Source organism: Diabrotica virgifera, chromosome 8 (assembly GCF_917563875.1).
Source record: "Diabrotica virgifera virgifera chromosome 8, PGI_DIABVI_V3a".
Taxonomy (NCBI): Eukaryota; Metazoa; Arthropoda; class Insecta; order Coleoptera; family Chrysomelidae; genus Diabrotica; species Diabrotica virgifera.
The window spans coordinates 187,944,913-187,971,347 of NC_065450.1; the positions used below are offsets into that span (position 1 = coordinate 187,944,913).

At 33.9% G+C, this 26,435-nt stretch overlaps 1 protein-coding gene across 2 annotated transcripts in view; it reads left to right on the forward strand.

Annotated features, from left to right (window-relative positions):
* The window catches only part of LOC126889420 (glutamate dehydrogenase, mitochondrial-like), a 154,661-nt gene that overhangs the window by 111,818 nt on the left and 16,408 nt on the right, over positions 1-26,435 (forward strand). For both annotated transcript variants that reach the window (XM_050657715.1, XM_050657716.1), the window contains exon 7: positions 2,713-2,864. In XM_050657715.1, coding sequence (XP_050513672.1) covers positions 2,713-2,864 — 152 coding nt within the window. The remainder of the gene's footprint in view (positions 1-2,712; positions 2,865-26,435) is intronic.

The window sequence follows — 26,435 nt, forward strand, 5'->3', positions numbered from 1 at the left end:
ATATATCTAATGTCCGTCGGCTCGGAAGTACTTTCTGAAGTAACAAAAGAAGAACCAATTCGGACGGAATAACAACCGAGATGATCAAAATAAGTACCCCTGTTGAGCTGCCCCCACTTGCAAAAATTTAAAAACAAATCGCGCTGATTTATGAGCTTTCATGTTTCGCAAATTAAAAATTTTGAGATCTTTAGTCGGGGGGATTGAGAATTGAACACCCTTTCAAATGATCTACCAGACGACCCATATTCCCATTAAAAAAAAATCATCTATTACGTCATCACGCCCAGATGGATGACGTCACTAGTATGAAATATATACCCCAAAATTGTAATTTCAAAATAAAAATCCACCTGCTTCGGGATTTTTCTCCAAAATCGTCCATTTGAGAGAAAATGAATTTATTCCATAACTCTTTCTGTATATACAGGGTGTTTGGTAAATAATGTTGTACCTTAGTACAAAAGTTGATAATAATCTAAATACAGGGTGTCAAAGTTAAACTTGTATTTTATTTATTGTTGAATATTTCCTGACAGGCATGTGACAACAACACGAAATTTGGTAAGTGGTGCTGGTATTGTACAATCTACTAAATTATGTTAAACAAACGTTTCTGGCTACTACCAGAGGCGTACGACGGGGGAACGTGAATGGTTGACCCTTCCCAAATTCTACGTGACTGGCGGAATTTCTATTTTAGTGCAATTTTTTTATTCTCCAATACTTTCTATGTAAAAAACATACTCTTCATTCGTAACGATAAAGCCATTAGTTTTCGAGATATTTGAAGCTAAAAACAAAGGAGCATAATACATTTATCAAAATAAGTGTGCCTTTTCATTTTTAACTTCAAATATCTCGAAGACTAATGGCTTTATCGTTACGAATGAAGAGTATATTATTTGCATAGGAAGTATTGGAGAATCTAAAAATTATGCTAAAATAGCAGTTTCATCATTGGCGTAGAATTTGGAAAGGGTCAACCATTTACTTTCCCCTGTCGTACGCCTCTGGGATTAACCACAAACGATTATTTAACATAATTTAGTAGGGTGTACAGTACCTACACTTTCTGCCAAGTACCATAAGGATATGTCAAATAGTTTTATAGTACCGGGCACACATAGTTCTTAAAGTTTTAAATAAAGAATAAATTATTTAAAGAAAAAGAATACTTTAAAATAATTTGATATATCCATGTCATACTTGACAGAAAGTGTAGGCACTGTACACCCTACTAAATTATGTTAAATATTCGTTTCTGGCTACTACCAGAGGCGTACGACAGGGAAAAGTGAATGAAACCCTTCCCAAATTCTACGCCACTGATGAAACTGCTATTTTAGCATAATTTTTAGATTCTCCAATACTTTCTATGCAAATAATATACTCTTCATTCGTAACGATAAAGTCATTAGTTTTCGTGATATTTGAAGTTAAAAATGAAAGGCACACTTATTTTGATTAATGTATTATGCTCCTTCGTTTTTAGCTTCAAATATCTCGATAACTAATGGCTTTATCGTTACGAATGAAGAGTATGTTATTTACATACATAGAAAGTATTGGAGAATAAAAAAATTGCACTAAAATAGCAATTCCGCCAGTGGCGTAGAATTTGTGAAGGGTCAACCATTCATGTTTCCCCGTCGTACGCCTGTGGTAGTAGCCAGAAACGTTTTTTTAACATAATTTAGTAGATTGTACAATACCAGCACCACTTACCAAATTTCGTGTTGTTGTCCCATGCCTGTCAGGAAATATTCAAAAATAAATAAAATAAAAGTTTAACTTTGACACCCTGTATTTCGGTTATTATCAACTTTTGTACTAAGGTAAGTTAGCTTAAATCGACCTATTTTAAGCTCAGGAATCTAAGGTTAAGCTATTCTTTACCAAACACCCTGTATACAGTGATAAACGCGCTAATAACCGGCAAGGTTAATTACATTGTGAAGTAAAAAGAGAAGAAACTGGTAGAGGTGAAAATTATCGATATAAACATGTACATTAACATTACATTACATAGTTTCCCACCTTTAGACGTATTGGAGAAGTATGACAACTGTCACTGTGACAGGAGAATTTTATATAAAAAAAATATGTAATGTAATGTTAATTTATGCGTTCATATCGATAATTTCCACCTCTACTATAGCCCATCTCACCTTGACTTTACAGTATAAGTAACATAGGCAATGCAGTCCTTATGAGAGATTTTAGAGCGGTGATGCCGATTTTATCAAAAGAATTTGTAATCAAACATTAGAGAGATTAAATTAAAACTGTTTTAGAAAGGCAATCTATAATTTTAGGATTCATATGAGTTTAAGTTTATTTGATATACTACAGTTATTACGCATATGAATCCTAAAATTGTAGATTGCCTTTCTAAAACAGTTTTAATTTAATGTCTCTAATGTTCGATTACAAATTCTTTTGATAAAATCGGCATCACCGCGCTAAAAACTCTCATAAGGACTGCATTGCCTATGTTCCTTATACGTAAAGTCAATGTGAAACGGACTATAGTTTCATTTCTTTTTATTTCACAATGTATTATTTTTCCATCTCTTGCGTTATTTTGCCGGTTATTAGCGCTCTCATCACTGTATATAAACCATTATTGAATTGACAGATGATTCTCAGATCTCTATAATAAACATTATCTCTGGTCTTTTGACTAAATATTGAATGTACTCTTTCCAGAATCTGTCCAAGAATCTCTCGAAAGGAAATTTACCGACGTAGGATCAATCCCCATCTTGCCATCTACACCCTTCAACAAGAGAATTGCTGGTGCTTCTGAAAAAGACATTGTACATTCTGGTCTCAGTTTTACCATGGAACGATCTGCAAAGGTAAGTGGGTGTGTCGCTGTATGGATGTTTTATTTTAAAATCATATTGACCGTTATAAAACATGATATTAAATTTTTGTTTGGTATAATGTTTTAGAGGAATTATCAACAATGACATAAACTAAAACACTATATTTTTCCATGGAAACAAAACCTAAAACTAATCTCAATTTTACAAATAAAATATTTAACCTGTCATTGGGCGTTCTCGTAAAATTTTACTACCATTGGAAAAACATAAATAATTTTCATTCTTCTTCATGCGCCTCATCCTTTAAGGACATTGGCGATCATCATGACTCTGTCTGCAGCGGTTCTGAAGAGTTCTATTGTTGTGTTTCCACTCCTTTGCTTTTTCATCCAGGATGTGCCCAGTCTCCCCGGTCCTCATTTTCCTTTCACTTTCCCTTGTATAACCAATCACATTAACTCATATTTTTCATTTCTTAGTATGTGACCACAGTAACTCATTTTTATTTTCTTCGCAGGGCTCTTTAGGCTCGTAGAGTATTTCTTTTTCTTTTTTCATCTTTCTTTATGTTCTCGTATTTGTTACGTGTTGTGTCCATATTTTCCACATTCTTCAATAGTCCAGGGACCGAAGCTTTTCACCTCGCAATTTTTACAGAATGGATCGATTTGCTTGAAAATTAAAAAAAAAATGGTGGCTAGTCCAGGGATCAAAATCTATATGATGTCGAAAGGCGCTTTTACCATGGGGGTAGTTGCCACCCCATCTCGGGGGTGGAAATTTTTTATTATCTTTTGACCACAAAAGATGATAAAAACTTTCAGTCGAAGCAAAAAATATTGTATACATTTTTTTGATAAAATTAATAGTTTTCGATTTATTCGTTATCGAAAGTGTTAGTTTTATCTAACAATAAAACACTGAAAACGTTTGTTTTCTATACTTCCACAAAATTTATTACAACTATGTGACTACAGCTGTTTCGGCAGAGTGCCTTTCTCAAGTGATTTAGATTACTATGTGTTTGCCTTTTTAAAGTCTTTAACTGAAGAGATTGAGGAGTGGGGAGCTGTTTGTCTCGAGTTGGTCATTCAGAATTATATCTGTATTTTTCAATTTATTAATTTCCATAGATTCTAATAAAGATAGCTTAAGGCCTTTATTTTGAATATGTAGAATTTGAAACTGTTCATTAAAAGAATGATTATGATATAGAAGGTGAAGTGCGTATGTAGAAGTGTCTGTTTTTCTATTGTTGAAAGCCCTTTTGCGTTCTCCTATCCGTTTGTCAAAGGTTCTGCCAGTTTGACTGATGTAAGTTTTCGGACAGTCACCACAAGTTAGTTTGTAGTTGTTTTCTCTTTCGGTTTTTATTGTTCTTAATATATTTGTGGTGTTTACAAACTAACTTGTGGTGACTGTCCGAAAACTTACATCGGTCAAACTGGCAGAACTTTTGACAAACGGATAGCAGAACACAAAAGGGGTTTCAACAATAGAAAAACAGACACTTTTATATACGCACTTCACCTTCTAGATCATAATCATTTTTTTTAATGAACAGTTTCAAATTCTGCATATTCAAAATAAAGGCCTTAAGCTATTTTTATTAGAATCTATCGAAATTAATAAATTGAAAAATACCGATATAATTCTGAATGAGCAACTTGAGACAAACAGCTCCCCACTCCTCAATCTCTTCAGTTAAAGACTTTAAGGCAAACCCATCACTTGAGAAAGGCACTCTGCCGAAACAGCTGTAGTCACATAGTTGTAATAAATTTTTTGGAAGTATAGAAAACAAACGTTTTCAGTGTTTTATTGTTAGATAAAATGAACTTCCATCAAATAACGGTCGAATCCATCAATTGTTAGTTTTATATCGAAAAAATCAATGTTTTTCGATAATACTTATTTACGATTCACTCAATTTTTGCCGCAGAAAAAATATTTTCAAACCACGTTCTTGGGAATTAAATATCCTATAATTTCATATTTAAACATTTTTTCGTACTCTGATACTGAAGAAAATCTTTCTATTCTGAAGTAAATGGCATTTTTTACCAAACTACAAAAACTCGTTATTCGCTTTTAACTCCAGTTTTTTAAAAACTAATCATTCTAATCCAGTCAAGCTTCTAGAATCTATTAATAATACATAAATAAAGAAGAATGAATAAGGCCAATGACTAAAAACACCGCTAACTTACATTATTATGCTTCCAAATGGATTTCTCCTTTTTTTTTTTCAAAAAAAATATTGATTTTTTAGCTGAAAGTTTTTTATTTTTTATCTTAGAAAGTTTGGTAAAAAAGAATTTTGTAGGTTTTTACAATATCTATAAGACTATTAATATTAATTCTTTTTAAAATCCTCAGTCACAAAAAGAGGTGACTTTGAAAGGGTTGGTAAATGTGGTTTTTCCATGTTATTACAAGTTTTAATTGTGAATAGCTCACTCAATTTTTGCCGTCAAAAAAATGTTTGTAAACCAGTTTCTTGAGATTTAAACAGGCTACAATTTCATATTTAAACATTTTTCCGTATCTCTGATGCTAATCTTTCTATTCTGAGGAAAAGGATATTTTTTTCCAAACTACAAAAATTCGTTATTCGCTTTAACTCCATTTTTTTAAACTAATCATTCTAAGCCGGTCAAACTTCTAGAATCTATTAATAATACATAAATAAAGAAGACCAAATAAGGTCAATGACTAATTTTAATTAGGATGATGATGAGGAGGTTGCTTCCGATCACTTTTTCGCTGAAAAAAGTAGGGACTGATATTCTTTTAGACCTTTAGGGACCAGTCGATCGCGGCCTCTAGCTCAGTTGATCGTGGAAAAGGAAAAAATTATCGGTACCTACCTATTCCCGTCCTGCGTAAGGCCACACGGGCGATAATTTACGGCGCCCCGTCCTGCGAAAGGCCACACGGGCGATCATTTACGGCGCCGTAAGAGCAGTAAACCCATTGGTTGACTAACTCCTCCACCAATTTGAGATGAAATAGGAGTTAGTCAACCGATGCCTCGTCAGGTTTACTGCTCTTACGGCGCCGTAAATTATCGCCCGTGTGGCCTTAGCCTAAATTACGAAAATTATTGGAGTGCTAGCAATCTTTCATCGATCATCGCGAGCTACTCATGAAGTGCCCACTCAATGATACTATTCATGACACCTTTGAAACAGTATAGTTAAAAAAAAAGAATGTGTGTGTACTTTGTACGCACGTAAGAAGTTATACTTCTACTACATATTATGTGATTTTTAAGACAATACCAAAAATTTTAAAAAATAAAAGAATAAAACGCACACAAACACATTGAAAAATGCCACAAAGAAAAAATGATTTCTGAACGATAATAATTGTTGGCAAAAATTTTAAATACGCATTTTCTGAAAAAAAAAATATATAACAAATATACTTACAATCATAAAATGCATAAAAAAATAAAATAATAAAAACTTGCATCGGGAGTCGAACCCGTGAATTTCGTCGCGCGTTGATTCGTAATCGAAGCCTAGACTCACTCGTCCAATTCCACATTATTTGTCATGTGGAAAAATAGGGTAACTGAACGTTTTACTGTTTGACAGTTGTTTTGAATATAATTAAATTATGTTGTTTAAATTTTGTGGAAGAAAATATTAAAATATAACAAAACAGTAAGAAAACAATATATTAGATGAAGATTGGTAGAACTTTTGTTGGTAATCAAATTAAGTATGTAAATCAAAGCATTACATACCTACTAGATAAATAAATCTACGCCAAAAAATCATAATTTAAAAATAAAAATCGGACCTAATTTGGGATTTCTCTCTAAAATCCCCATTCTTGAAAAAATAAATGTACAGTAGAACGTCGATTATCCGAACGTCGATCAACCGAACGACCGCTTATTCGAACTATTGACTCCCGCGTCAAATACCGAGCAAGCGTTAGTAATTGACGCTTAAAATATCTTCAATTTTCTTCAATATTGTATCCAAAAATAATTATGTTGTTGCAAAGACTGCACTTTTTTGTTTAGTTGCTAGTTGTCATTATCAAGATATAAATAAATATGTAGGTATATAAATATGGCTTTTATTCACTTGTGGATAAATATGATCACTCTCAAACAGAACAACATAAAAAATATTGAAAGTTTCGAGATGTGGTGCTACCGTCGAATGCTGAAGATAAGTTGGGTTGAAAGAAGCACAAATCTTGAAGTAATACGAAGGATAGGAAGAGACCCAGAAATTTTATTAACGATAAAACGAAGAATTACTTCAAAATATAATGCAAGGAAAAATAGAAGGAAAACGGAATCCAGGCCGTAGAAGAATGTCGTGGATGCGGAATTTGAGAGAGTGGTTTGGCTGCACCACTAATGAACTTTTTAGGTCAGCTGTAAACAAAATCAGGGTAGCCTTGATGATTTCCAATCTCCGATAGGAGTGGCACAAGAAGAAGAAGAAGGATAAATATGTATGACTATAAATATGTATCAATATATTTTAGTTCGATTATCCGAACAAATCGGTTTTCCGAACACCTATGTCCCCCAATCGTGGTAGCGGGTAGGTACCCCTCTATGATCCCGATAGAGAGCAGACTTACTTCAGGGATTTAGCGCCCCTGCCCACGCGAGCTCCTGGTTTTTTCCTCCATTTCCTATTTAGAGGTAACCAGGCCCCAACCTCCGTATTATCCTATCCAAACCCCAAATTCCTTCCCTAATATCCCCTCCCACCCACCAACCCGTCTGGCCAGCGTGGTGGGTTATGGCCAAAACCTCCACAAATCAAAAATGTCGGTTTCAACAGATATACGGAAGATACCCCAGGTGGGTAGGAAGTTTATTCCACAGTCCCACACCGAAATAACGGTCTGCCTCGAGGATTCTGGGGGAGGCAAGTCGACATTGAAAAAGAAGAACAACAAACAACTCCATATAGCAACTTACAACATCCGTTCCATGGCAAAAGACGAAAAACTCTACGAACTAGAAGAGGAATTAGGGAATATGAATTGGGATATAATGGGACTATCAGAAGTTAAAAGAAGAGGTGAAGGGTATGTGGACTTACATTCAGGCAACAGGCTCTATTATAAAGGCAATGAAGACTATACATACGGTGGAGTAGGTTTCTTAATCAACAAGAAGAGAAAATCACAAATTCAAATAATTGACAGCATCTCAGACAGGGTTACATACATGATTTTAAAACTAAATCGAAAAACCAAATTAAAGATTGTGCAAGTTTATGCTCCAACTGAAAAGGCAACTGATGAAGAAATAAATACTTTTTACGAAGATCTTAAAAAAGCTATAGACACCAACAGAGAATCCAAAATAATAATAATGGGAGATTTTAACGCCAAAATTGGAAGTAAGATTGAAGACTCTGAAAGCAAGATTGGAAATTTTGGATTCGGCACAAGAAACACAAGGGGAGAAAAACTTATGGAATTTCTGGAACAAGAAAACATGTATATTATGAATACCTTCTACAAAAAGAAACCTAACAGAAAGTGGACATGGGTTGCACCTAACGGAACCACCAAAAATGAAATAGACTATTTTCTCTCAAACAACAAAAGAATATTCGAAGACGTAACAACAATAAACAACGTAACAACGGGTAGTGACCATCGTATAGTTAGAGCAAAAATAAATATTAACATGAAAGAAGAGAGGAAAAGAATATTTAAAAAAACAACGCGAATAGATGCCTTTAAAGTAAAAACAAATGAAGAGCAATTCCGAGAGGTCTTAGCGGATAAGTTCAAATATGATCCTTCACATAATCAAGATGAAATTGACGAAATTAACAAAAACATCAATAAGAACCTTCTCGAAGCCGGACTACAGGTCGCAAAGAAAACAAGTACTAAAGAAGACAAAATAAGCAACGAAACTAAACAACTGATGACGGAAAGACGACAACTACTAACGCAAAACAAACGCCATACTCAAGAATACATAGAACTTAATAAAACAATTAGAAAAGAACTAAAACGCGACTTACAAAAATGGAACGAGAACTTAATAGAGCGAGTCATTGAAAACAACAGAGGCTTAAAATGTCTAAGACCCGCATTGGGTGTTCAAAAAATCATTAAAATTAAAGAGGCCAATAGTAAGGAAGAGAAGGACAAATATAAAATAACAAAAATAGTCGAAGACTTCTACAAAAGCTTGTACAGCTCGCAAAGCCAGCCTAATGAATCAACAAAGGAGAACGTCAAAAGAAAAATAAAAAACGTGGGATCAGAAGTACTACCAAATATAAAGGGATTCGAAATAGAAAGAGCTTTAAAAGAACTAAAAAATAATAAAGCTCCAGGACAGGACGGTATAATTGCCGAGCTCTTGAAAACAAGCAAGACAGTAACAATCCCTATACTAACAGAGCTATTTAATAAATGTCTCCATAATAGCAAGATCCCTAAAGACTGGAACGAAAGTCTAGTAATACTTTTACACAAAAAAGGGGACAAATGTGACCTACAGAATTACAGACCGATATCGTTGCTCAGTCAAGTATACAAACTATTCATGAGAATTATTAACAACCGGTTGACCTACAAAATGGACAATTACCAACCAGTGGAACAGGCTGGCTTCCGCAAAGGATATAGTACATCAGACCATCTGCTGACAATGAGAACATTGATAGAGAAGGCAAATGAATACCAACTACCCGTATTTCTTGCCTTCGTAGACTATGAAAAGGCGTTTGATAGTATCGAGATGTGGGCCATAGAACAAGCTATTAATAATTGTAGAATAGATTCGAGATATAGACAACTAATACATAATATATATGAAAATGCAACTATGATAGTACAACTAGACGAAAATACAAATCCCATCCCTATTAAGAGAGGCGTGAGACAAGGAGACGTAATATCGCCAAAGCTTTTCAACCTAGCACTAGAAGACGTCTTCAAAACGACAAATTGGTCAACCTATGGCATTAACGTTAATGGCAAGAAGCTAAATCACCTCAGATTCGCTGACGACATTGTGATTATAGCGAGCTCATTCGAGGAACTGCAAATTATGATAGAGGAACTCGCAGGCAGCTCCCAATACGTCGGTCTAAAAATGAACATGAAGAAAACAAAAATAATGACAAACACAGATGACCCCAGACGCATAACTATAAATGGCAGTGAGATAGAAAAAGTCCAGGAATATATCTACCTAGGCCAAATCCTGAAACTTGACAAAGAAAACCAAAGTGCGGAAATTAATAGGAGAGCAAGACTAGCATGGGCAGGATTTGGAAAACTTGGTTGGATACTTAAGAACCGCAAAATACATCAATATTTGAGGACCAAAGTGTTCAACCAGTGCATCCTTCCTATCATGACATATGGGTGTCAAACCTGGACCCTAACCAAGGCAAATATGAATAAACTAGCTACAACAGAAAGAGCTATGGAAAGAGCAATGTTAGGTATACGACTGTCAGATAAAAAGAGGAGCGACTGGGTAAGATCAAAAACAAAAGTCGAGGACATAACAACAAAAGTTGCCAAACTTAAATGGAGCTTTGCAGGCCACACTGTTAGACAAAAAGACCAACGTTGGAATGCCACGATACAACATTGGAGACCTTACCAAAGTAAACGACCGAGAGGAAGACCACAGATGAGATGGGTTGATGATATTAAAAGAGTAGCCGGAACGAATTGGAAATATGTTGCTCAGGATAGAGACCGATGGAAGGAGTTGGGAGAGGCCTATGTCCAAACGTGGACGATAGAAGGCTAAGAAGAAGAAGAAGATGTCCCCCAATTAGTTCGGATAATCGACGCTCTACTGTATTTCAACCTAATCCAAATGTATAATTTCAATATGATTATAATAAAAACTACTTACCAAATTAGAATGAGTTTTCCTTGTCCAAAATAGTCCAAAAGTCCAAAAATATAGGTATATGAAAACTATTTAAAAAGGCAGTATAACTATTAACTAACTTTTGTTTGTTGTTTCTTTTCAGACAAATTTTAAAACGCAACAACCATTAATAATCTAACTACAGCTGTGCCACAGCCGCCATATTGAATAATTTTTGACATGTCATTTGAACATCCAATCAGAACAAAGTTATAATGCGCATGCGCCGGGATCATAGGTTTTAACATATAAAAATTCACCCTCATATCGCCGGTAAAGAAGTATAACTTCAAAAATTCCTAGTCTGTAGATCGCAAAGGATTAGAAAGGCAGATATATAGTAGATTTCCAATCCCATTAAGTTGGTCACCCCTGTAATAAGTATAGCTCGATTACTACTAATTGGTGTTAAGGAAAATTTAAAAAAGCGGTTGTGTTTATTTTTTTAAAAGGTACATTTTTGTTAAGAAAAGTTGTTTTGATAAAACGAAAACTTTTTGAGTTATTAGCAGAAAACTTATTAAAAACATTGATTTTTTCGATATAAAACTAACACTTTCGATAGCGAATAAATCGAAAATTATTAATTTTATCAAAAAAATGCATAGAACATTTTTTGCGTAGATTGAATGTTTTTATTAACTTTTGTAGTCAAAATATAATAAAAAATTTCCACCCCCAAGATGGGGTGGCAATCACCCCCATGGTAAAAGCGCCCTTCGGCATCATATAGCTTTTGATCCTTGCACTATCCACTACTTATTCTCAAATTTTCAAGCAAATCGATTCATTCTGTAAAAACTGCGAGGTTTTGTCCTATTTGAAGCTTCATTACTTGGACTACAATAATACCACATCTTAAAGCTGGCCAGTCTTTTTTCAGTTGCGTACGTAATTGTCCAGGCTTCTACTCCATATAAAAGGACAGAGAATACGTAGCATCTCGATAATCTAGTTCTAATTTCTATTCCCAGTTTCCATTGCAGAATACTGTTTTCATCTTATTGAAAGCGCTTCTGGTCATCTCAATGAGTAGTTTTATTTAATAATATTAGTGGAATCACTGAAGGTTTTCACCTCCGATTTCGTTGAACCTTCATCGATTTTCATGAAAATTGGTAAGTAGTTAGAAGATACTTCAAGGAACAAAGGTGACATGATGTTAACTTGCGCTTTTACCCTCCCTTCTCGGGGTTGAAATTTTTTATTAAAAATAATACCAGAAATCGATAGAGGGGCAACTTCTAAGTAAAATTTGTTATAAAGTTATTAACATAAATCAATACTTTTTGAGTTATTAAATATAAAAGATTTTATTTTTTCTTAAAAAAATGCATGTTTTAAAGCTGTTTTTCACGTATTACTCAAAAACTATAAGCTTTTGTAAAAAAGCTATTATTACCAAAATTAAAGATAATAAAAAATTTAATACACTCCCTACTTAAAGAACTAAACTAATGATATTTTAAAGTGAGTTATGGGTAATTGAATGTATATTTTTTTTGACGAGTACTCAAATCTAAGTATTCAAGCTTACATAACGGGAAAACGATGCATTTTATAGAATATACGTGTTAAGCACTGGTCAAAGTACTTCGGAATACCTATCAAATGAGCTTCAGTAGAAGTTAATAGCATCAAAATTAAGCAAGTTATGATGAAAATAAGAGAACCATTTCGATTTTTTTAGGAAAAAGTTAAAAACTAAACATACGCCATTTCCGCAAAAATTAAAATTTGTAGTAATCCTCACAAGAATTTCTTTATGTTATCATAGTTAATTATTTCAACAAATTTGACCGGTTTAGAATGCATATTTTTGAAAAAAAAGGTATAATTTAAAAAAATCAGAATTTTTAGAATTATCGTACTTTTCATTTTCTTTTGATAATAACTCCAAAAATACTCAATATACGTAAAAAATGATAAATAACTAAATGTCTGTAACAAATACTTTACCCATTTTACTATTTTCGTAGAGTAAAAAATAACCGAGATAGAAACGTTTAAAATTTCAATTTTGCTGCGAGAACCATGTAACCGGGGCCATTTAACCTTTTATTTTTAAAAAAGTAAGAGGTATAAATGACTATTTTGACGTTTTTTTATAGCTCTTGGAATAAAATTTTAACCAGTTATTAGATGAACTTGCTACTTTAAAATTTAACTGAGTTATTTACAAAAAAAACAATAACATTTTTTAGAAAATTTTTTAAAAGATACATTTTGAAACATTTTTGGTGCATAAACTTTAATGCTATCAACTTGTTCGAACACTTATTTGATAGATATTTCAATGAGCTTTGACAAATGTTTAATGAGTTTATGTTATAAAATGCATCATTTTCTCGGTATTTAAGCTTGAATACTTAGATTTGGGTACTCGACGAAAGAAATATACATTCCATTACCTATAACTCACTTTCAGTTAACATTGAAAGGTTTTTCTAGTAAGGAATTTATTAGATTTTTTATTAGCCTCAATTTTGACAATAATAACTTTTTTGTAAAAACTTACAGTTTTTGAGTTATTTATGAAAAATCGGTTATGATCGGTAATGAAAAATTAAAATTTTTGATCTTTAATAACTCAAAAAGTTTTGATTTATTTTAATAACTTTATATAACAAATTTTGCTTATAATTTGTCGCTCTATCCAATTGTGGGGTTATTTTTTATAAAATAATTTTCACCCCCGAGGAGGGGTGGCATACACCCCCAGGGTAAAAGCGCAAGTTGGCACCATGTCACCTTTGTTCCTTGAGATATCCTCTAACCACTCACCAATTTTCGTGCAAATCGATGAAGGTTCAACGAAATCGGAGGTAATAGCTCATATTCACCTTCAGTGACTGCACTATATTCATAGTTATGATTAAGCCTACCTTGTTATAAACTTGAAAAATTGGGACCATTCCCTAGAAGTCAAATGCAGGATAGAGAAAGCAAGATCTGCATTTCAAAAAAGGACTAAGCTATTCAATTGTCATATTTTACCAATATCCATAAAAATCAGGTTAATACGATTGTTATCTCTTTTCTATACTGCTGAGTCGCAGACTCTCACAGACGTCACCAGGAACGCGAAGGACCAAGAAGGCGAAGGATTTCCTGCCTCAAAAATCTACGTACGTGATTCAACACAACAACGACAGATCTTTTCAAAGCAGCAGTGTGCAAAGTACAGATTGCCATGATGGTCGCCAACATCCGAAACGGATAGGCACTACAAGAAGATGATTAAGCGAATTTCTGATCGTGATGTTGACCAGCTGGATAGGGAGAACTGTAAAGCGAAGGTTAAGGAGGAACACGGTGTTTATGTGTTCATATTGTCTATATTCAAGGAGTTCAAGGAGTCACTAGAAGGGATAGGGTAAGGAATAACTACATAAGAGAAGAGCTGAAAATCGAGTCAATGATGGAGTATGTTGAAAAAAAGACAATTAAGTTGGTGGGGGCATTTACAACGACTACAGAAAGAAGTATCAGTTAAGAAGATATGGGAAACGAAGGTGCAGAGGAAAAGAAGTAGAGGAAGACCGAGAGAAACATGTAACGAAGTGATGGCAAGGATTCTTTACAAAAAAGGAATATCATGGAACGAAGCTAAGGCTATGGCACAGGACAGGAAGCAATGGAAGAGATTTGTGCACTGTTAACAGAGCAAGTCATATCTACACCCGAGAGTAAAAGTAATTGATGAATAAATAATACAAACCTAAGTTGCAGCCAAATGAATTAACGCGACTTTGTGAAATCGTCCCTGTGTCAATTAGCTTTACCAATTTTTTATGCTTAATGTTTGATGGTTTTATTTTTTAGCATACTATTTTATTTATAATTTTTTCAAACATAGTTTTAGCATTTTTTGCTTTAATAAATTGTGAATCGTGTTACTAATATTGTGAGTTATGAAAATTATGCATGGAGTGAAACATTTGGCTTTTGCAGTTTCTTTTGTAGATACTAACTTCCGTAACTATGTACCGGGTGTCTCAATATATAAGTATATATTTTAAAAGGTTGAACAGAGAAATAAGCGATTTTCATTTACTTTAGAATTTAGAATGTTTACTTTTACAATTTTTTTCTTAGAACAAAACTTTTCAAATATGGAATATTGTTACTGAAATGAAGGTATGGTATTGTAAGATTTGTGAGAAGTCAAATGTTATGACTGCGACATGTCCAGAGACGAGAAGATGCAAAAACAGCAAAGAAAATATTACAATGGAAGGCTATAGAGAGGCGAACAAAAGTTAAGGCCCAGACGAGATGGTTGGATGACGTGCAAGACGACCTGAAAACCACGAACATAAGACAATGGAGAAGAAAGGCACAAGAGAGATCCGAATGGAAGGACATAGCCAGACAGGCAAAGACCCATCCACGGATATGATGCCAAAAGAAGAAGTTACTGAAATGAAAATCCACTTATATCATTAATATAAACAATATAATTGGTAATATAATAATAAAGGCAGTTTTTGTTTCTATTCGATTCAGAGTTGGACCACCATCTCCATATAGCTATTTCAGCATCCCATGCATCTTCAGTGAAGCTATGCAGTCACAACTCTGAAGCGAATATTAACAACCCTGCCTATTTAAGGGAAACCATCGCGATACAATGATTCCACCTTTTGAGACGCAATCTAGCGACATCTCTCGCAATATAATTGGTGTTATGATTATTAAACACAACGCTGTTTTCGCTGAGTATATGCTTAAAGTTAGCATTACATGGGAGTTCAAATTAAGTAATTTTATAATCATAAACCAACAAAGGAATTGATGATATAGTAGATAATCTGTAACGTCATTAATTGTTCGTGTGTTTTGTCCAAAACCAGCTCAGCCATTATCCCTCAGTCACCATATTCACCGGACTTAGCCCCCTCCGACTTTTTCCAAAGATAAAAAAATATAAAAGGACGGAGATTTGCAATCATTGATGTGATAATCACCGTTAGGAGAGCTCAAAATATTGAACAGCTGAATAGGGCGTTAAACATTTATGAATCACTGCAAATCTCTAATAGCTAGAGTAAGCGTTGAACAAGATCTGTAAGATAAATATACCGGGTGGTGAATTGGAAAACGGGCCATAGGAAACTCAATGTAAAATTATATACTGTTGAATTCCTGCTTCCCAAATTATTTTACATCAAAAGACAGGAGAAACTATTTGTAGAAGATTGTAATCTGTATTGAAAACAATTGTTAAATTTTTTCTACGAATTAATCATATTCTAAAATTTTGTAAAAATGTAATTCATTTTTCAGAGTATCACGCCAAAATTAGGCCACACACTGTGCAATAACGTGTGTCACGATTGCGTTCGGTCACAATGAAGTTATTATATTAACCATAATTACCATATAAACTGTCATTATTTTTATTTTATCATTTATTGTTTAATAAAACGATAAAGTTAAAAAGATATCCTCAGTTCAGGAAAAAGTATTAATAATAAAGATGTTTTACTCAGTCAATAGTGTGCGCACTGTCAGTTAAATAGTAACGTGTGGCCTTTTACACACATAGGTACCTACTGTGGCAAATGAATTATATTTTTCAAAATTTTGGGATATGTTTAAATCGTAGAACAATTTTAACTTTTGTAGATGGCCTTAGGTCATCCGTGACATTTCTTTCTTTGCAATTCGGAAAGGCCCAAAGTGTGGTACGTGGAAGAATCAGAGAGGAGGATATGGGACTACTGATGAGGGGGAAACAACCCCCGAAACCGGTATAGACTCTTTCTGCACTCTGAGATTTGACCATAGTATTATGCAGTTGCTGTATGTTTATACATTTTTAATTCATTTATTCTTTTGTTTGAGTATTAAGGAATCTTTCTTGTTGAAGCTTTTACCACGCTGAGCAGATGAGTTGTGAATCATTTAAAATTCTCTCATCTTAATTTCCTCGGCATCCTGTATGATTTATAAATTTTGAAAATCTCAGGAGGTGAAACCAAAGAAAGTATTCCACCTGTTAGTTCAGAGAAATAAGGAAAAAAAATAGCCTGTTGGTGACACAACCCCCTCCAGGCCGAAACCAAATTTTTTGAGTAATATGGACATCTATAATAATAACCTATATATTTCCTGCAGCCGATTTTGATGATATACATAGTTATAAACAAATGAAGATCAAAAAACGGTAAATTTTCGCTTTTTTCGTCTATTACTAAGAAAATAGTCATTTTAAACAAATTTGAGAGTAAGAAACTCATAAAAGGTATAAAAAACTTCAATATGGCGTTTGCTTAATATGTCTATCCTTATTGGTTGCTTAGAAAATTGCAAAATAAATCATAAATTTTGAGTTTTTATAAATATTTATAACTTATGTAAAAATTAACTTGAACCTTCTTATTACACGGAATGCTGAGACTTATGGTGCTTAATTCATACCCTACATTTCGAAAAAATTGGTCAAATAGTTTAAAAGTTATTTAATTTGTTTATCCCAAATTTATTTTTGTTGCAACACTGTAAGTCAGAAATTGATGAAGCTACAGTAATACTTTGGATAGTTTATGGAAGAAGGAAATTTACAGTATTAATTTAATTAAAAAAAAATTTCAAAAAATAATTATAAATATTGCAAAATTATTTTGCAAAAACATGTGAATTAAATAAATGGGGGGGCTAACTTTGTCCCTAATTGTCCTAGGACAGTTGTTTTTCTTTCTAAATGTGTATAAAAATTCAGTCTTTCTAAATATGAAAAAATAATTTTTCTACACGTAACGATTAAAAAGTTATTCTAATTGTTTATAAGTAAGCAAAAAATCGACATGTTTTTTCCAAATAATTTTACACTGTTTAAAATTATTTTTTGTCATTTATTTTTAATAATGGTAATAGTATAAATGTTCTTCTTTCATAAACTGTCCGAAGTATGATTGTAGCCTCATAATTTTCTGACTTGTAGTGTTGCAAAAAAAATGAATTTGGGATAAACAAATTAAATAACTTTTAAACTATTTGACCAATTGCTTTGAAATTTAAAATATAATTTAAGTACAAGAAGTATCAGCATTCCGTGTAATAAGAAGGTTGTAAGTTGATTTTTACATAAGTTATGAATATTTTTAAAAACTCAAAATTTATGATTTATTTTGCAATTTTCTAAGCAACCAATAAGGATGGACATATTCAGAGAACGCCATATTGAAGTTTTTTATACGATTTATGAGTTTCCTACACTCAAATTTGTTTAAAGTGCTTAACTTTTTGGTAATAGACGAAAAAAGCGAAAATTTAGCGTTTTTTGATCTTCATTTGTTTATAACTATGTATATCATCAAAATCGGCTGCAGGAAACATATAGGTTAATAATATAGATGCCCATACTACTCAAAAAATTTGGTTTCGGCCTGGAGGGGGATGTGTCACGAGATAAATCTTATTTCTCTGGACTATGATGTCAATCTGGTGGTATGGAGACGATATTTATTGTCGTTTTCTGTGCTACTTCGATTGATAAATTACTTTCTGTAACTTTTGTTTTTAATACAGATTTCAATGCAAATATTTTCTCCTAACTTTTGATGTAAAATAATTAGGGAAGCAGGAATTCAACAGTTTAGAATTTTACAATTCACCACCCGGTATATATATGATAAGCAGAGTAGACAAGGTTGTGCCTCTCACTTCTTCTCTTCAGCTTCCTAGGAAATATTTAAGGAAAATTTACTGGGGATATTGTAGTGAATGGCGACAAGAGGATAGCAGTATTAGAGTCGGAGATGCAGTACTGAACAGAGTGGAGAATCTCACGTACTTCAGCAGTAATATCAATGAGAGCTGGGATCCAACCAGAGAAGTTTAGCCGAACAGAATGGACCCGAGAAACTTTTTCAACATGGCAAACGTTCTTTGTAGCCATAATCTTAGGGTTGACCATCTAGCTAAATGACATTGTTATGTCTTTCCAGTGCTACTGGACTGGAATTTTGAGTTTAATATATGATCGCCTATGTAGCTTAAAATAATTACATTTACTTAAGTAGCATTTTCCGGAGATATATACATTTCTCTTCAACCGTTTAAAAAATGATGCATTCGATACTTGAATAGACGAAGCAACGAAGCACTAAAAAGCCCAAAACCTAGGAATTTTCTGCAGTAAGATGAATCGCCATGCAACTTTTTGCATTCAATTTGAGATAGTGTCAGGCAATTTTGTGAACTAAATTGATCTCCGGCAAAAAATTGTGCATGAGAAAATGCATTTTCAAAGTACATCTCGAAGAGATGGAAAATGAAAAATTTAGAACTCGGGAAATATTTACGGAAATGAGTTCAATTTTTATATTTGGTGGTTTTGGAGGTCAGTGAACACAAATTTCAGGACGGCGATGGTCTCCGAGATACCTGGTGCCCAAGGTGGATCTCGTCGCCTGGGACGATCGAATAATTCGCGAAATGAAGATTGGATCGAAAAACTGAAAAATTCGCGTTTAATATTTTTCAAAAATCTATCGAATGACACTAAAGACGACCCCCCACTCCATCCCCTGGAGGTGGGGTATTGGTAACTTTAAAATCTTAAACGGAAACGCCCATTTGTTATTACAGATTTGGATTGCTTACGTAAAAATAAGCAACTTTTATTCGAGAAATTTTTTCGAATTGTGGATAGATGGCGCTATAATCGGAAAAAACGATTTATCGTGATACCATAGGTAAATTATAGAAACGGTTTATTTCGAGAAATATACTTCCAAATAAAACACCAAAAAATACGTATTTAATATTTTTCAAGAACCTACCGAATAACATCAAACACGACTCTCCACTTCACCTGGAGGTGGGGTGGGGGTTAACTTTAAAATCTTAAATGGGAACCCCCATGTTTTATTGCAGATTTGGATTCCTCATGAAAAAATAAGTAATAGGAACAGGAACGCAACTCATAAATATTGTCAATATCATTTTAAAGTCTTCTACTTTAAAATGTATCTTATGTATCTGAATTGCCGATATAAATGAGTCAAATTAAATAAATTATTAGAAGAATTTTTTTTCTAAGCAACAACATTTTTGTTTATGTTAGTAGTATTTTGTATTTTGACAACGGCACCCGATTTGGGCGTCGAAACGTTAATAAAAATCATTTTTTAATAATATTGTGGCTTAATTCCCATTATAAATATTTAAAGAATAAGTAATATTTATTCGAAACATTTTTTAGAATTGTTAATAGATGGCGCTAATAAATTGTGTTTTTCTGATTATATAGCGCCATCTATCCATAATTCGAAAAAATGTCTTGAATAAAAGTTACTTATTTTTACGTAAGGAATCCAAATTTGCAATAAAAATGTGGGCTCTTATTTAAGATTTTAAAGTTATACCCCACCCCACCTCCAAGGGATGGAGTGGAGGGTCGTGTTTTATATTATTCGATAGGTTCTTAAAAAATATAAAAGACGTGTTTGTTGGTTTTTTATTTGGAAGTGTATTTCTCGAGATATTAGACCGTTTCTATAATTTACTTATGGTATCACGAAAAAATCGTTTTTTCCGATTATAGCGCGATCTATCCACAATTCTAAAAAAATGTCTCGAATAAGAGTTGCTTACTTTTACGTAAGCAATCCAAATCTGCAATAACAAATGGGGTTTCTATTTAACATTTTAAAGTTACCCCCACCCCACCTCCAGAGTATGGAGTGGGGTGGTCATGTTTAGTGTCATTCGATAGATTGTTGAAAAATATTCAACACGTATTTTTCAATTTTTCGATCCAATTTTTTTTAGCAAATTATTCGATCGTCCCGTCAATTATTCGGTCGTCCCAGGCGACGAGTTCCACCCTGGGCACCAGGTACCTCGGAGACCATCGCCGTCATGAAATTCGTGTTCAGTGACCTCCAAAACCGCCAAGTATAAAAATTAAACTCATTTCCGTCAATATTTCCTGAGTCCTAATTTTTTTTATTTTCCATCTCTTCGAGATGCACTTTAAAGATGCTTTTTCTCATGCACAAACATTTTTGCCGGAGATCAATTTAGTTCACAAAATTGCCTGACACTCTCACGGATCAAATGCAAAAAGTTGCATGACGATTCATCTTACTGCACAAAATTCCTAGGTTTAATGCTTCGTTGCCTCGTCTAGAAGCAGTATTTTTAGTTACAGTTTTTTTGGTTAGTTTTTTTTTGTTTTTAAATGACTGGATTTTATGAAACTAGTTAAAGATTTTTTTATATTAGTTTTATGTAAATACTTATCAATGGGTTAGTTCTTAGTGAAAGAGTATTTTGAAAAAAGTGCATAATAATTAAGTGAAATATACGCCTTACATACAGTAAGTATTATATGAATATACGCTCACAGTATTATAACAGAATTGCAATTTAAACTGAACGTAAACTCGAACAGGATTTTTCAAGTATACAATAAAACATTCTCCGCTTGACCTTGAGACATTTAATCAAAAATTGAAACCAAAGAAAATTATAGAACTAGAAACATTTAGCTAAGCTGTTGCTCTACACTCTCCATAGAGCAGTGGTTCTTAACCTTTTCAAAGCTGGGGAACACTTGACAAATTTTGAAAAAGTCGCGGAACACCATTGTGTTATTTTATAGGAAACACTAAATAAGGGGTGCAAATGTAAATACAAATGTAAATAAAACACGTTCTTTAACTGCAAATACATGCAAAAACAAAATATAAGAATAAAAACATATTCTAAAAATAGAAAGTAACAAAAAATATGTAGATTAGTAAATACATTTTATTACATTTTATTTTACAATTAGATGTATGGGCATAACTAACATAATAACATAAAAGTTACACAAATTTCAAATTTAGTGCGACACTTGAGCCTGATGACTTTTGCAAATTTTAGCAATGTCCGGTCTAATATGCGATAGCGCTACCCTCATTTCTTCATCAATATTCCCAAGTCTTTCACGTTTCTTTGTTTTTATGTTGAAAAACCTAATTCACAGAAGTATGACGTTGCAAACTGTAGTAATACCGTTAATGCTCTTGTAGAAAGAAGTGGGTGTTCAGCTTGCACAGAAATCCAAAATTCTTCAAGTGACATTTCAGAAAACTTTAGTTTCAGAGTGCGATTTGTTGACAAGCCTACTAACTCTTCTTCCTCTTGTAATTATAGCTGGTATTTCGACATATTAATCGAGATAAAAGAATTTCGAATCCAATCGTAATTATCTGTATTTAGGGAAGGAAAGTAGTGATCAATTTTTTCTTCTAATAGCGTCAAATGTTCAATGATAACGAATTTCATCTCTTCAATATTTGCGCTAATACTGGGAAACATATCCAATGTACCTTTTTCTAATATGCGATTTTTCCAAAGAGATATTTTCTTTTAAAACCCTGATAAAACAATAAAATAATTTCTTTTAAAACCCTGTCAGTACAAGACAAAATATTTTCAGATTTTCCTTGGACACTCTTGTTAATATTATTGTGGTATTTAAAAATGTCAATCAAATATCCTAATTTGGCAAGCCAAATATTATTTTCTAAATATATTGCAAATTTATCTGTTGCTTCACCTTCTCCTTGAAAAAATGCTAACAATTCACATTTAAGCTCTAAAACTCGATTCAAGACTTTTCCTCTGCTTAACCACCTAACTTCAGTATGCAAAAGCAAAACTTCGTGTTGTGCTTCCATTGCAGAACAAAGCTGTTTAAAAAGGCGTGTTTTTAATGGCCTTGATTTTATGTAATTGACTATTCCCACTACTTGATCTAACACAGGTTTTAAAGCATTTGGCAACATTTTGCATACTAGTGATTCTCTGTGCAAGAAACAATGCGTAATTATTATGTTTGGGTTTCTCGTTTTCGCAAGTGTAGCAAATCCCTTAATAGAGCCTAACATTGATGGTGCCCCATCTGTACAAATACCCACGCACATATTCCATGATATTAACTTTATTTTTATTAAATTACTTACCTATCAACTGGAACTTAAAACTCAATAAAAATAGTGCGTCGTTTTCGGCGAGAAACGGTTGCGTGCACGTGACAAATAGGGCGTATTCAAGCAAAACAAATGAGCAATCTTAAGCTTGGAGTTCGTACCACTACCGAAGACCGAGACCAGCCGTGTTGCCAGGTACACCAGAAAACAGGTAACCGGGTAACCGCTACAATAAATACACGCATAGCATAAGGCCGACGAGATTGTCAAGAGAATTTTTCATTCTTCCCGATCTCTTGGAAGCGACAGAATTTCACGTCGGTCTGCGAGATTAACGTATATTTTTCGCGGAACACTTGCAACACATTCGCGGAACACCGGTTAAGAATCACTGCCATAGAGCAATAACAATGATCAAAATTATAAAATTATACCAATGAACAAAAATATTAAAAAAATGCTCGTATTTTTTTTAGATTCTTATCGTTTCTTGCTGTATTATCGAGTTTAACCCATTAATGATCAAATTATTTTTTTTCCAAATTTTAAAATTTTACTTATACATAATTAATTATCAGTAGGCAATATTGTTCTTAATAGGGAAATATTGGAAAAATATTTTATATATTTGCATTTCTAAGTTTTGACCCGTCCTGATAGATCACTGAACGTTAGTGTTATCATAATTGCAAGTATGTATGCATGAGTTATGAGTTAAAAACAGTTATGTTAAAAAAAGTTATGGTAATGAACGTTTTTATTTCCGTCTAATAAAAATAAGTTTATGTTTTATGATATTGTATAAACCAATTAGAGCAGGCTGTATAGTCGCCTCCGTTAGGTAAATTATTCCGATTCGATTTTTTTTGCACAAACTTACTCAAAAAGAGGTCCTTGTAACAAATCCTTGTAACAAGTCCTTGTATCCAAATAACAGGATGCCAGGAGGTGCCGCGGTTAGAAAATTGTTGAAACAATTTTTAAACCAATTCAAAAAATCAATTTTTTCACTTCGGAAATTTTTTTTTAGATTCTTTGGGGAATTATGAGCAAAAAAGGTCTCTTGTGATTTTTCTCTAAAATGTATAGTTCTCGAGTTATATGCGATTTAAAATTTAAAAAATGCGAAAATGACCATTTTTATAATGAACTATTTTAAATGGGAAATAAGCCACAATTTTACCAAAAAAAAAATGAATTTATTAACGTTTCGACGCCCAAGTCGGGTGTCGTTGTCAAAATAATGGCCATTTTAAGACTTAATAACTCGGTTAAAATTATTTTTTTTTTTGTTATTTATTTAGCTAATGCCTTGACAACTAATGGTCATTGCCATGGTAGGTACGGTGAATTTTTGCAGTTAGGTACCTAGTGTCATGTGTAGTGTGTGTGTTGAGTAAGTGTCTTGTTACTTTGCAAAGTCGACGTCATTGCCTTTGCAAAGAGACGCTAATTGTATCCGAACGTCTGCGGTCCCTCCGGTGAGTACCGATCTCAAAGGACAGAAACTATTTTCATCTATTAATTTATAATAAACGAAAAATTTCTGACCCTGGTGATATTCGAACTCACCACCATTCGGAACTTTCGATCCAAAGGTAGGCGCTCTTACCACTGAGCCACAGAGGGCGTAAAAATTATTATTATGAAAGTCAGAAAGTGATTACATGATCCTAAAGAAATTTGTGTCATTAATTTATTACTAAGTAGTTATTTTTAATTATTAACAATGAACGGCTAAGGTCGATGCCGCACTGCAGGAAGTTTGGTAGGATGGTGGATGGTAGATACCTGCCAAGCAAGCAAGCAATTTGATTCAACCCGACCTGTGGGAATGTCCACCCTCTCGAAAGAGTACATTCGGGTGTAACAATTCATTGGGGCGAGGTGTTTTGACCCGAGTATAAACAGGGATCACTTCACCTCGCTCCAATGCCCCAGGCCATCCCTTTCCCCCCCATAGCACGCTGATGCGCGATGAGGGCACAACTATCGTAGCCAAATGCTCTTCACAATGGAATCCTGGGTAATAAGATTCCATGTGGTACCCTAATCGAATGCAAAAATCTTAGGCTCAGCGTGATGCGCTCTATGCCTTTATCGTCTTACTTACTTATCCGCGGTAACTAAAATTGCTTGCTTGGGCCCCAAGTCATTGTGCTGAGCCCTATTGGGCTCTGCCCAATGACTTGTTGCTCGAGTTTTTATGTGTTTTTTTGGTTTATTATATTTTTTTGGGGGCTTACGCCTTTTTTATATCTTATATATATTTTTTTGGGGGCTTGCGCCCTTCTGTAATTTTCTATAATTGGCTTACCTTGAAGGTGATCGTGGTGTTGGATCTTCGTGTGTAACGCTGTCTTCGGCACTTGGGTAGATACCTGCCTGGCGACTATCCAGCTACTTATACCACGAATAACAAAACGACGGTAGCCGCAGTGGCCTCCCACTACCATCTAACCATCCGGTGGTTCGCCAGGTGTCTATCCACCCAAATCCAAATCAGTCGTGTTTGATATTCCATCCGGGTAGCCTGGCTATGGAGGAAAACGTAATAAGTGCTGTGTATAAAAAAGGGCAATTTGGGACTCAGCAGACCCATTATGTGACGAAACATGGCTTAAAATATCTGTTTTATTTATTCATTGCAGTTGCATTAAAAAAATATCCAATATTCAAGTCAGGTGAATCTAAAAAACAATTTGTAAATACCTTCAGTCGATTTTTCTCCACTTTCTGAAAAGTGTAGTTAGTGAGTTTTACCTCTAATAGGACGATATGCTAAAAAACAAATCAAATGTAACGTAACAAATGAAACAAACGATTCCTCGGCAGTCAGTTGGATACTAACTTCTGACTTCATTTCACTTTTTCACTGCGCCCAGGATGCCGCGCCCCTCCACCATCCAGCTTTAAAATCCACCCTCCAAGCGACCATCTAGCATCCTGCAGTGCGGCATCGGCAAGAGCGTATTCAGGCGGCCGTCAATGTGACTGCGAGTAAGATGCACCTTTTCGGCAGTCCAATGGTGAATCTTACTCGCACTCATATTGACGACCGCCTCCATACGCTCTTAGCCGCTCATTGTTTATAATTAAAAATAACAACTTAGTAATAAATTAATGACACGCATTTCTTCAGGATCATTTTTTGTTGGTTAACTTTTTCTACTATCTGCTTCAGAGTGAATACGTGGTCCTGGGTGCTTCTTCCTTTACGGAATCCACTTTGCGCTTCGTGCAGTGAACTTTCAATTTTCTTATACAGTCGCCTCTCAATTATTTTTTCGAAGGCTTTCATAGACGTGCATAGTAAAGAAATTCCTTTATAATTACTGCAGCATTTCTTGTCTCCTTTCTTGTAAATGGGCAAAATCAGCGCCATTTCCCAATCTTTCGGAATTATCTCTGTCTTCCATATTTCATTAAAAATCTCCAGGAGTACTTCATTTCCTTTATCTCCCATGTGCTTCAGCATTTCGTTCGTTATTCTATCGAAACCAGGTGCTTTTCCTTTTTTTTAGCCATTTAATAGCATCCTATAACTCTTCTAATTTTATCTTATCTGTTTCTCCCTGTTGCAGTATGTTTCCTACTTCCTCCTCCACTGTATCTGTATGCGTTGCTTCCAGAAGTTCTTGAAAATACTCTTTTCATCTGCTCATTATTTCTTTGTTTTCGGTTAACACTTTTCCTTCTGAATCTCTAATATATTATATATTTGTTTCTTTTGTATCCTGCCTGAACGATTTAACGATT